The sequence below is a fragment of the Narcine bancroftii genome, chromosome 1 (genome assembly GCF_036971445.1).
Source record: "Narcine bancroftii isolate sNarBan1 chromosome 1, sNarBan1.hap1, whole genome shotgun sequence".
In the NCBI taxonomy this organism is placed as follows: domain Eukaryota; kingdom Metazoa; phylum Chordata; class Chondrichthyes; order Torpediniformes; family Narcinidae; genus Narcine; species Narcine bancroftii.
In genome coordinates, this window is record NC_091469.1 from 285,666,060 (window position 1) to 285,679,669 (window position 13,610).

The 13,610-nt window shown below is 38.2% G+C and overlaps 1 protein-coding gene across 3 annotated transcripts in view; it reads left to right on the forward strand.

Moving 5' to 3' along the window:
* cstf3 (cleavage stimulation factor, 3' pre-RNA, subunit 3) overlaps positions 1–13,610 on the forward strand; it is a 78,742-nt gene that overhangs the window by 5,560 nt on the left and 59,572 nt on the right. For 2 of the 3 annotated variants that reach the window (XM_069902369.1, XM_069902376.1), the window contains exons 1-2: positions 9,847–9,935; positions 10,101–10,196. In XM_069902369.1, coding sequence (XP_069758470.1) covers positions 10,132–10,196 — 65 coding nt within the window. In that variant the 5' untranslated portion in view covers positions 9,847–9,935; positions 10,101–10,131. Of the gene's footprint in view, positions 1–9,833; positions 9,936–10,100; positions 10,197–13,610 lie in introns of those variants that run through there. The other variant, XM_069902360.1, reaches the window with a different exon arrangement.

Here is a 13,610-nt window from a genome sequence, read left to right on the forward strand (position 1 = left end):
TAGGCACCCACAACTCTGCATGTTTTTTAAAATAAAATTACCCCTGATGGCTCCCCTAAACTTCCCTCCCTTTACTTTGTACTCATGTCCTCTGGAGTTTGCTATTCCTGTTCTGGGAAACAGGTGCTGGCTGTCTACCCTATCTATGCCTCTCATAATCTTGTAGACATTAATGAAGTCCTCTTATTCTTCTACGCTCCAAAGAGAAAAGTCCCAGCTCTGCTAACCTTGCCAAATAAGATTTATTTCCAAATCTCCTCTGCACCCTCTCCATGGCTTCCACATCCTTCCTGTAATAAAGTGACCAGAACTGAACACAATAATCCCGTGTGGTCTCAGAAATTTGTGCAGTTGCAGCATGACCTCTCAGCCTGTGAACTCAATCCCCCCTCCCTCCCCCCCCCCCAATTTAATGAATCCCAGCATTCCATAGGTTGCCTTAACTATCTTATCAACCTGCGTGGCAACCTTGAGGGATGTATGGATTTGGACCCCAAGGTCCCTCTGTTCATCCACACTCTTAAGTAATCAACCATTAACCCTGTACTCAGCCTTCTGATTTGTCCTTCTAAAATGCATCACCTCACACTTATCTGGATTGAAGTCCACCTGCCACTTTTCTGCCGAACTCTGCATCCTGTCTATATCCTTTTTTAACCTTCAACTCCTCCAACCTTCGTATCTTCCACAAACTTACTGATCCATCCTTCTGCCTCTTTATCAAGGTCATTTATAAAAATCACAAAGAACAGGGGTCCAAGAACAGATCCTTGCTGTACTCCACTAGTCACTGACCTCCAGGCAGAATACTTTCCTTCCACTACTACTCTCTGCTTTCTTCCTGCAAGTCAATTTTTTATTACAGGCAAGGTTCCATGAATCCCATGCCTCAAGACTTTCTGAACGAGTCTCTCATGGGGGACTTCGTCAAATGCCTACTAAAATCCATGTAGACCACATCTACTGCCTTGCCCTCAACAATTTCTTTTGTTACCTTCTGAAAGATCTCAAATAGGCTCATGAGGCATGACTTTCCCTTCACAAAGCCATGCTGACATCCATGAGTAGACTGTACTTCTCTCCAAATGCTCATAAATCCTCTCCAAATGCTCATAAATCCTCTCCTAAAGAATCCTCTGCAATAGTTAGCACAGCACTGACATAAGTCTCACCAGTCTATAGTCCTTGGAGACACCTGACATCTCTTGTAGTAAGGAAATGCCAGTCAATGTTGAAATCATCCATAAACACAACCCTGTATTTTCTGCATTATTCCATAATCTGCCTACTTAGATGCTTGGTGGCCTGAACGCTATTTGGGAGCTGATAGGCTACTCCCCACCCAATAGGCCCTTTCAAACTGCCATGTAAAGGAGGTGGTCCGTCCGGGAACTCGGAGGTGGTCCGTCCGGGAACTCGGAGGTGGTCCGTCCGGGAACTCGGAGGTGGTCCGTCCGGGAACTCGGAGGTGGTCCGTCCGGGAACTCGGAGGTGGTCCGTCCGGGAACTCGGAGGTGGTCCGTCCGGGAACTCGGAGGTGGTCCGTCCGGGAACTCGGAGGTGGTCCGTCCGGGAACTCGGAGGTGGTCCGTCCGGGAACTCGGAGGTGGTCCGTCCGGGAACTCGGAGGTGGTCCGTCCGGGAACTCGGAGGTGGTCCGTCCGGGAACTCGGAGGTGGTCCGTCCGGGAACTCGGAGGTGGTCCGTCCGGGAACTCGGAGGTGGTCCGTCCTCACAAAGTTCGATCGTGTAGCATCATGATTTTGACCTTCTGCCCTATTCTTTCCACTCTCACTCTGGTTCCCATTTGAGCAAACCTGGCTGCCAAGATATTGGTCCCTTTCCAGTTCAGGTACAGGCTGTTGTTTTTTGCATCATTATTTTTCATTTGCTATTGACTGCTAGAATATTGTCGAGTGAAAGTAATGTGAGATTTTGGATGCTGTGTGACATGGATATTATGCTTCAGATAGTGGAATTTTTGTAGGCTTTATACTGATTTGAGTCTGCAGGTTTGCAAAATATTGAAATGAGCAGAAAATGAAGTGTAAAGCATAATTTAATAATGGGATACTATTGAAATTAAACTGGAGTTTGCATAAAATTATACCTGTTTTAAAATCCATTTGGCAGTAAATTTTGAAAAATCCTAAATATTTTTAATTTGATTCTGATTATTAATGGGCTTTTTTAATCTGCGATGAAATCATTTAGAAGTCAAATCCTGTTACTCAGGTGCTATAAAATGTATATAGTTCATCAGACTGGGCTCGGGCTGAAACATTGGTTATCCTTTACTTCCTGTGGATGCTGCATGTCCTGAGTTTCTTCAGCACTTTTGTGTAGAATCACAGCATTTTCAGACTTTCTTGTGGAACTTGCTACAGCTGTTTTATGTTTAACGTTTCAATTTTTTGTGAATCTTTTTGCTATATTTAGAACTTTTGACTTGAAGTGAATCAAAACAGCTTTTTTTGTACTTTTCACCAATTTTAAGTGTTTCTATTTGTATATGACATCACCTCCCATTTTTTTCATCATTGGTTATAATGGGGTTAAGAGAAAATATTTTAAAGCAAATATTTAATGAATTCTTGATGCTTTTTAATGTCACTGATACCAAAAATACTAAATTTTTCATATCTTTTTGTGCAATTCAAATGACAATTCTGGTTAATGGAGGAGGTTGTTTGTATGGGAGCTGGTAGTGTTGGGATTTGGAGGGAAATTCAGAGTGCAAGCCTGATTAATTCCTGTTATATTATTGTTAGTTAACTGACTTTTCTGGCTCCCCTCAAATCACACTATAGACAGTTTTTAATTGAACCATGTGTCTTTTGAGTATTTGTTGAAACAAAATCTGTGAAATGCTATAACTGTAAATAACCCAAAGTATAACTCTGATTATCTGAAATGGTCATGACTGGGCCCATTTCAGATAACCTTTTTTTTTTAAGAGAACCGGTTATTAAAAACAGCCCTGTAGCAACAGCAAGTCACTTGTAACAGTGTTTAAACAGCAACAAGGTAAGGCTTTTTAAGGATTAAAATAATGTTTCATTCTCACGAAAAAACTGCTGGCCACTGGCAGTCACTGACACCTCCCCACTGCCCGGGAGCTTGAAGTTTCCTCCCACTGCCGTCAGGATCCTGAGGCTCCCGGACAGTTCAGCTCCAGGAAAAAAATAATAATTTTTGATAAATGAGGATTTCAAATATCTTTGTTTATCTGAAATTTTTTAAAAATTGGACAAATGAGGATTTCAGAGAATCGGATTTCAGATAATCAGTTGTATTGTATATGGGGTGGCTTCAAAAATTTTTTAAAAGTGAAGCAATGGCAGATAATGTGATATGTGGAGGAATTTGAGGGCTAAGACAGCTGAAGCCATGCTCCCTGTTGTTGGAATAGATAAATGCTGACAGAAATGCTAAAATTAAAGTTGAAGGTTTTCCTGTGGATAGTGTTAGAGTTGTGGAAGAACAGTCATCGAGGAACTTTTTTGATTGGAATTTTAAATTGGAGTTGTGTATGCATTTTCAAAAATCCTCTCCATCACATAATACAAGGATGTTTTTTCTGTGTCTCTAAAGATGTAGTTGCCCTCCATTTTACATGGTTACAAGTGTAGTTTTTGGACCAGAGCCCTAATCTATGCTGAACTGGTGCAGTAATACAGGTAGTGTAGTTACTATCAATATTTCCAAGTTAAGAGGAATTAAACTTCTACTCATTAGGTAATGTTGACAAAATGACTTTGTGGTGAGGACAGATTAACAATTTTCTGATGCCATCTCTAATTAAATAAAATGTTAATATTTCAACCAGAAACACACAAGTCACTTGCTTATGATACCTGAGCAGTCCATTTAAGTAATAAGAGCATTAAGAAGTTGGTGTATGCTGACTGGCCAACCATTTCTGCCTTTTGATGGGTTCACAATTGATCTGGACTTCAATTCCACTCTCCTAACTGATTCGTATAAATGTTGATTTCCCCTATTGATCAAAAACCCAACTTTGGAAAAAGTCTTGCCTCCATAGCTCTGTCATGAGGGAGAAATTCAAAGATCCACAACCCCCTGAGTAACGAAGTATCCTTTTATCTGTTGAGTGGCCTGTTTCTTATTCTGCATTCCTCTTCTCCACCCCTCCCCCCAAGTTTCTAGTTCTAGAATCCCCAATAAAAGGGAATATCTGCCCTTTTTATTTCTTATTGGTTCCAAATTATCATATGTATACCTCATTATTCCAGGAATCAATTTAGTAGACTTTCTCTGAAGCAAACTCCAATGCAAAACTGAACTTGTAGATATGCAAAAGATCTATACTTTTTTTGCACTCCTTAACCCTTGAATGATGGTGAAAATTCAATTGGCCTGATAATTAACCAAAGATTTACTAGGGCACAGAGGGAGGCCATTCAACTTATCTGGTCCCTGCTGATTCCCATCAGTGAAATACTTTCCGTTCTTCACTGCCTCACATGCAGAATTCACACTGAGGTCGGGATCAAAGATATCCCTGAAACTGAAGTAATACCACTAACTACAGGTTGCCCTTGCATTATTCCTATTCAAGTTATGGGAATTTGCCCTCTAAGAATCACTACACAAACATAAGAGTAAAATTTGCATTCATGGAATTGGTGGAAAGAAAATAAATTCAAAATGTGAAAGTTGCAAATTTTACCCACAATGCTGTGGAGCAATAAGATTTGGATGTGATGTCATTGTGTTGATTTGGTTGGTCGAAACACAAGTCTGCAAACGCTGCGATTGAAGAAAACTCAGAAATGTTAGATAAACTCAGCTGGTCTTTTCAGTGTCCAAAAAAGCAAAGATATATTGCTGTCATTTTGGGCATGACCCCTTCTTCAGGGAATAAAAAGAATGAGCCAGAAGCAGGAAGTCTCAGAATTCAGACAATTATGTTTTTTTACATAGTCCTTGAATGATTTTTACCATTCTGGCATTAGTCATTCACACAGGAACCACCAAAACTGCAAATCTCAGTTTCTGTCCATGATTTTAGACCGTATACCAACCTTCTGTGAACAAAAGGGCCGGGATATTTAACTTGACAGCATCGGCATCTGCATCTAATGTCATGTATAACATGCTGTATTTGACAGCATGTTAGACCTATTTGTTTTTCCCAAAAGCAATGGCTGGAAAATATTTCTGTTTAAAATACCAGGTTGAAATTAGGGTGATAATGGTAATGCCAACATTAAAGCTGTTGGTTCCCACACTGGTCATTTTGGAGAGATGAGCCGTTGGTCCAGAAGGGATAGCAGGCCGCAAGAGAGCAGGCAGCATTTTTTTTTAAATTACAAATATGCAAAGAAAATTAAGGTACACAATACACTTTGAACTGAGTGGGGTCCCAGAATGCCTGCAGTTCACTTTAGACTGCAGGTGTTCTGGGAAATTGACATGGGGTGTAGGAGATAAAATGTCAGAACGGGGATGGCACCCTCATTACTGTTCTGAACTTTTTACATAGCATGCATTCTGGGAAAATGGGAATAATTTCCTGGAACAAAATGGTTGTGAGAAAAAAAATCATAAATACTTGCTGGAAGAGGGATCCAGACCAACGAAAGGTGTTAATTGGATGTGATAAGGGTGGTGGTAAGAATTTATCATAATTGTGCAAAACGAGACAGAGAAAAGGAAGAGAGACAAAACTGGAGGAAGGTAATGGGAAGAAGTGGAGCAGGTGGGTGTTTTAATGAAAGCTAGAAAATTCTATAGTAATGCAATCAGTTGGGGAGACTCTAGTTGGAAGATGTGGTGTTTCTCCAATTTGCAGGTGGTCTCAGTGTGGCATTGCATGAGACCATGGATAGTTGGAGTCCCTGGTTTTCCACAAACTCTCCGTCTAAAGAAGTGAACAGACATCTGCAGTTCAGTTCTTTTGTGCCCTTTATTTGCAAGGCATTTGTTCTGATGAGCTGCATTGTGAGAAGCTGAGGGAGCCATGGCCAGCTTGTGCATCAGCTTCTTAAAGTAATTCCTCAGCCTTTAATCCACTTCCACTAAATCAGCATTTTAACTCATTTATCCCTAATTCCATAGAAGGTGAGCAAAGGGTTTCAGGTTTAAGAGAGAGAGTTCGGAGGTAGAGAAGTTTTATTTTTTGAGTGAGTTTATATAGGCTGGCATAATATCATGGGCTGATGGGTCTGTACTGTGCTGATTGATATGTAGGACTAGATGTTAATATCCCTTATTGCACTCCTGAGACTTGCTGCTTAGACTCTGCGGGGTAGCTAAGTGAGTGGTGGCACCTTCTAGATTATCAAGTGTTGCCCTCCTTCTTCAGTGTTTTGCTGATAGACCCACAAGAACTCCGGAAGGTTTTGGCAGTGAATCCTGACCTTCCGGTTTCACCCCCCAGATGCCATTCACTCATGGGTGCCCAGTGGAATCCTTTCTCCTCATCCAGAGCCACTAAGTATTTTCATGCTGAGCCTCTGCTTTGAGGCCGGCTGCAGAGGCAGTTCACAGAACAGCCCTAAAAGGCTGCTCCAGTGCTGCTTTTATACAGAGTAGCACCTCGTGGTGTCATCTGGAACCCCTATAGGCAGGACAAATGTTGCCCTGGTGTCACCTGTCATAAATAGCAGCGCAGCAATGGCCATCTACCCATAATCCTCCACACAGCTGAACTGCTCTGCATTTCCCAATTTTGGGGAGGGAAACCGCCAATGCTCTGCTGTGAATTAAGCCACTGACACTGTTAAGCGGCCTTGTGAGGAGCCAGAGCAGCTGGCGGGGCTGTCACAGACCACATCAGCCGCCCCAGCCCCGAAAGGGTCATGGAGGGAGAAAGGTGAGTGAGATGGAATGTGGGCTGACAATTTCATCAGCCCGCCCCTGACCCTTCCCCCAAGAGGGATTGCAGTCCATGCCTTGGAGCCGGCTAGGGCATATTTATGGAGGTAAGTCTCCCGATTTAAGATCAGAGAATCTCCCTCCATCTTAACACTTGGGTTTTTTGACTGTATGAAAGGGCCTACTGACTACCTTTTTCAGCAGCCCTGGAGAGATCTTTGCTTGTCTGTGTAGCTTTCCTCACACTCCCAACTCCCGGAGTAGCCTTGATGTTGATGTGGCTACACATACTCTGCAGCCAACTTGAACTCTTGCATTCCAGCCACGTTGCTGCACACCAGCTGCAAGCTCAGCGTACCTCAGTTTCTTGCACTCGTAGGTCTCCTCCACTGCATCCTCCCAGGGCACTGTAAGCTTGATTATTTAACAAGATGGAGTGAGGCCAACCACAGCACAAGGTCTGGTCTGAGGTTGGTTTCTGCGATTTCATTTGGGAAGCTGAGCCTCCAGCCTAAACCTGCCACTATCTTCCAATCAAGTGCCTTGCCTTCCTAGACAAATGCTGTTCTCTGTTCAATGAACCTTGCATATCAGAGAAAATTCTTGACCGATGGAAGAGCCTTCATGGTCCTTCCATTCTTTGATGGTTCTTTGTTCCCACCCCATGATGATTCCTTTGTCTTCCCACTCATGTATGTCTAGTACTGCCATAGAGTAATATTTTGGTTATTGACTGCCCAATGTAGATTGTGAGTATTTGAAGTTAGAGGGCAGGTTCTTGAGGCATTTCACTTTGGTGGATTTTTCTATTATAAATTCCTTAATGTTTCAATGAAAGGGACCAATATTCCCTATGGCTAATCATAAAGTTGTAGACATTTGTTTTTTAAAATTTTTTTTGTTAGTTTTCCTTCATTCTGTTTGTTATTGGGGGAGGGGGGGCTGCTTAGCAAATTTTGCATTTTTTTTGGGAACCACTAAAAGTGGTTCCAAATTGTATATGGTTAAGTTGTGATATTGTTCAAAGGTAGAAAAAGCTAAAATTAAATCATGATTTAAAAATATATATATATTAATGTGATCAATGCTGTAAATCTTACACATATGAGCATGAAATGTTAATCAAGTACAGAGAACCCATTCAATAAAACTGAGCAAACCAACTCTCAGTACTAAACTGAACTGTCATGCTCAACCTAAACCTCATTCATCTTGTTTAGTTGGTTTTGGGTAGGGGTGGCCAGCTTTTAAAATCCAGTTCATCGGTAGTTTTTATCAATTTTGATTAGATACATGAAATGTGATTACCAGTATATAATACATTGTCAAATTTGGAATACAGTTTTATCCTAATTGGAATTGAAACCTAATTTTAGGATCCTGTAAATTTTAAAGTAATTTAAATATATTCTACTCAACATTTTGGTTTTTATCTGTTGAGTGAGAAACTTTCATGCTCAGGGGAATAACCAATTTGCTTCATGCAGTACACATTTTCCATGTTTATAATCTGTATTGTATCCACTAGTTTTGGACTGGTGACCACAATATTGTTCAATTGTAATTGAACAAGTTCATCTTTTAAATGACAACTAGTATTTAATGCTCATGAAAATAAAGAAGGCAATTGTCATTTTGAAAGCCCAAAACGATTAAACTTGTTAATCAAAGAGAGGTGGTGTTGTGGAATTGGAGAATTTGCAAGTCCAGTAATGTGCCTTTATGAAATACCAAATGAGATGAGAAACTTGATTTCCTCCTGTTAAATTAACCAAGTTATTTGTGTTAAAACTCAAAAGGTATATTTAGACTTCAAATTTGATTTTTTTCATTCTCAATTTAAATTTTTTATTTGGACATATGGCACGGTAACAGGCCATTTTGGCCCTCGAGCCTGTGCTGCCCAACTTACACCCAATTAACCTACACCTCTGATACATTTCAAATAGTGGGAGGAATTTGGAGCTCTGGGGAAAACCCACACAGACACTGAGAGAACGTACAAAGTCCTTACGGTGTGGGAATTGAACCCCGGTCCCGATTGCTTGTGCTGTAAAGGCATTGCACTAATTGCTAGGCCAACTGTGCTACCCTAAGATGAAGCTGGTTTGGAGTTTAGAATTCAATTTTGATTTTGTGTGGTAATTACTAGATTGAGTCAAATATTATGAGCACCATAGAGGAGATTTGAGCAATTGTATTGCTCTGTTTCCATGAGAATATTTAGAAAATTTTGATGACTTTGTCTTCATTGCAGCTGTAATTGGATTTGGTTTTTATGCACATTTCTATGTGATTGGGGGGAAAAAAAACTTGGTGGGGTGTTTACTTGGAATGTTTAGCTCTCAATTTCAAGATTATGGTTTTGAGGCTTCCCCACTAAAGGAAATATTGAATGGGGTGCATTTTTAAACATTTTATTGTATTATAAATCCTTAATAATTTTACTATCGTGTATCAATGTTGCAACCCATTCATGGTCAGTATTATCCTCCATGGTGCAGTGTCCATAATTGAATGCCATGCTTCAAATGCTGTTCTGACTGAGGATGTGGGAAGATTCAATAAGTATTTGTTGATTTTAAAGCTTGTTTTCATGAATGTTTATGATCTTTTCTTCGCAGGAATTGCTTTGGAGGCTCTGTTTGCTTTCTTGTTCAAATCTGTATATTTTAAAAAATAAGGCTGATCATACATCGTCCAGGGTCTTGAAAAGCCATTTCATCAATCAGTTCTCAAACTTAGTTTTAAGTGTTGCAGCTGACAGTATTTTGAAATCTTTCAGTGAATTCTTGCAAAAGAGTTATTGAACTGTTATGGCTTGCTATGACAATAGGGATGTGATTTGTACATTCAATTTTTATTACAAAGGTTTTGGTTGAACTTAAAACAGTGGCAACTATATTAAATTTTTAAATAATATGGTGAAACCTCTTAGATGGGTAAGAGTAGTGCAAATGGTGGTGTAAATTTGTTCTCTTCCTCCACAGACTGCAGAGTATGTCCCTGAAAAAGTGAAGAAGGCAGAAAAGAAATTAGAAGAAAATCCATATGACCTTGATGCTTGGAGCATTCTCATACGAGAGGCACAGGTTTAGTGAAATAGGGTTATGTTTGCTTATTATACAGTTCAAAAAAAATTGCACATTATGATTTTAAGATAGTTGTGAAAATTGCCTCTTGCATTGGGGAGTAAAACATTATGCTTATTACCCATTTTACATGCTGTAAATATTTTTGATGGTTTTTACTTTTAGAACCAACCAATAGACAAAGCGCGGAAGACCTATGAGCGACTTGTCACACAGTTCCCAAGCTCTGGCAGATTCTGGAAACTATACATTGAAGCTGAGGTTAATATTTTTTCTTATCATTTTTACAGGTTAATTTTTAAGTAACATGATTCCCTGCCATACTTCATGAAATTCACACCAGTGAGTTAAATTAGCCAGTCCAATTTTAGGTGAATAACCAGATTTTGAAAGCTTCAGGTGGTTGGGTCTTGATATCTGTAGGTGCAGACTGTACTTTATATAGGGATTTTAAATGAAATGTGTGGGCCTATTGCACACCAATGATTGTTGCATGTTGAAATTGCAACAACATTAAAATAGTCTTTAATGGTATCTTATGTGCTTTTGGCCTTTTATTCAGTTGTCATGTGTCTCTTTATTGCCTCCCGTGTCATTTCTTTAGAGTTCATTTCTTCTGTTCACTCACAATAACTTGTATTTAATCGTGTTTTATCAAGCTGAGGCATTTATTTTGCCAGTGACTTAATATTTAATGTTGAATTTGTTTAATCTTTTATTTTCAGGTCTTTGCATTAATCTGCTTAGGTTATTTATAGTATTTCAGAAATACAATAAATTGTTTAAAGAAATCTGAAATAATTGCTTTAGCTACCCATACAACAGACACAATCAAAAAGTTCTTAAGAAGTTGAATGTGTGTAATGAATGTTTTTAAAAAGTATTAAATGCTTAATTTAATAAACTGGCTTAAATGAACAGTATTTTGTATAGATTAATATTGAAAATAGTTATAATTTCTCTCATCTAATGACCAAGATTTCATGTCATTATGATTGGAGATACTGAACCAGATTCTGCCAAAAATTATAATTCTTTTTTACTTGATCAATTCTGTACAGCAAGAAACTGTTTAATAACTATAAAAATCAGAAAGTTTGTTTCGATGCAGATGTTGTCTCATTTAAAACCAGATTTTGTCATGCATTCAGCTGGCACTATTGCACAAAAGTGACTGTGGAAGGTCTTGCCAACATAGATAATTTCTTGACGCAATTTTGTTAAAAAGCAATTTTGCTATCTAGAGGCAATTTCTGTTTAGCATGAGTGCATTGCCACTCATTGGTATGAATAAACATGATACAAAATGCCCACCATGATAGTTACAAGCTGATTTTCTAATATGTTATAATTTCAAACTTCATAGCTTCATTTTCTTATCTACTTTACATGGTAGTTTTCACAAATCTGGCAAGCAGCAATAATCTGAGATCACAGTAGTTTAAATGGGGGTGGGGGTTATTCTTTGTACTACTTTCCCAAGAAAGATGTTGGCTTCATTTTACTTTGGGAAGAACCATAATAATGCCACAGAAATTTATTTCCCTGTTCATCAAGAGAAACTTCTCTGGTGTATTTTTTTAACAAAACAAATTATTAAATTAATTTCTTTCTCACAACTCTACTACTTTGTTTAATCAGTTATCATTTTGGGTTTTCACATATTGTTAGATTTCCTGCTGCTTTATATTTCTGGGAATCTGATTTTTGCCTGCATTTTTAAAAAAAAACACATTTGACAGGTGTCAGGTATGGTATTCCATCATTCCTTTCACATTTTCTTCAGCATTACTGAAAACAGCATACTTTCTTGAGGCTAAAACATCCATCACTGAAAATGGCTGTTCTTCAGATTGAATGTGTGAATTGATTTGTTTACAAATCAGTAAAATCACCTGTAAAATCATTCGTCTGAGGCAGAGGATGATGATTTTTAAAGAATTACTTTTACCTCACACTGTAGCCATTCTGAAAGAGAGGGAATAAGAGCTGCAATTCCCAAAAGTTGCTTTTAAATTCATTCAGTAGAAGGCATTAGAATGTAGTTTCCTCCATGTGTTGACGAGAAAGTGCAAGCAGTATTTTTTTCCGAGAAATAAAAGAAGATATTGCTTGTTTCCCAAATTGTCCAATCCTGATGAATGGTGTGGGAATTTAACCTGATTAATAAATACTAAATAATCTTGTTTGGGGAAAAAAATTGGGAAATCTCTGTTACTTTGTACATTTTCTTTCAATATTTCTCAGAGCAATTTTCTGTCAAACTACCTTAATTCTGGCAACAACAGATCAGCATGCACACATGGTGCAGGACTATAGAATTTCTTTGTCACTTCTGTGCCAGTACACAAAAATGATCTTGCACAATATACTGAACAATTAAATAAAATAGTTTGGCTTTATGACTTTTGGTGGGATTCCTTATTATTACAAAGCTCTTAGTTGCTGAACACGTTTTTAGTATGTGTGTGTTTAGCCCCTCACCAAAGTGATGCATGTGCACAAGGAAGAATTGAGGAATATCTAAATACAAGACAAAATGTGTCTGGTATTTGAGGATAACCCTTCATTATTTCATTCTTGTAGTTTTATTTAATTACACTGAATTTATTGAGATCATAACGAAAGGGTCCATTTATAATATCTTTCTTGCTATCCTGAAATGCACTTAGTGGCAAGGATGTATAACAAGAGTCTGCATAATCATGTAAGAACTGGATGTTAAGATGTCCAAAAATCTCTCAAATCTGTGATTGTAAGTCTTAATGTATTACAATTGTTTTGCGGAACCCAGTATTCCATACATGCTTTTAAAAGAAAATGCCAAATACAAGTAGAAGGGCAATGACATGGAGGTTCGTGGAAGAGGGAAATGTAAGATGAGAGTGCTTCTTTTTATTACTGTCGTGATCTGGATCCAAACCTTGAACTTGTGGAAACTAAATTCTGCCAGTGGTTATTTTCAAATGAGATTGAGTTTCTCAGTTGCCACTACCCATAATTGTCCTTGAATGTGTAACTTCTTTAGGAAAAAAATAAACCAAACTAGTATAGAAATTCTGAAGATATTAGAAAAATGTATTTTATATCTAATTTAGAATTTTATGTTGGGGGAAATATTACATTTTGCACAATATCCTAAATCTTGAATGCACAAAAACTTGTATAATTTTCTAGAGAAGTTTTTGGAGCTCTAATAACAGCAGAAGATACCCTGATAAGCACAACAGAATATGAACATATTTTAACATTTGATTACTATGAAATAGGTTGCCTAAAGCTTTTTTCAGCTCTACCTGAATTCAGTTTCTGCTAATTACTGCACACCAAGTGGCCATATCTAGTTGCACTATAAGGATCCAATAAATTCTAGAAAAAATAATTTTGTAGTCAACATTCTTGTGCACAGATAATTCAGAATCTACCACTAAATTAAATAAGGCAAGATTGATCTTCATCTTGTCCTTATCTTGAAATACCAGATTATTAGTCTTATTATAAATAATATTAATCTTATTTCCTCGCTCACCATGTTAATAAAAATTGCTGATTTATGCTGATTTGAAGTAGACGATCGAGCACTTTGGATTTCAACTCACTTCTACAAAGTCTTCTTGAAATGTTCTGGTATATTGTATACCCAAATCTGGTGACATTAATTAACTTGATTAACAG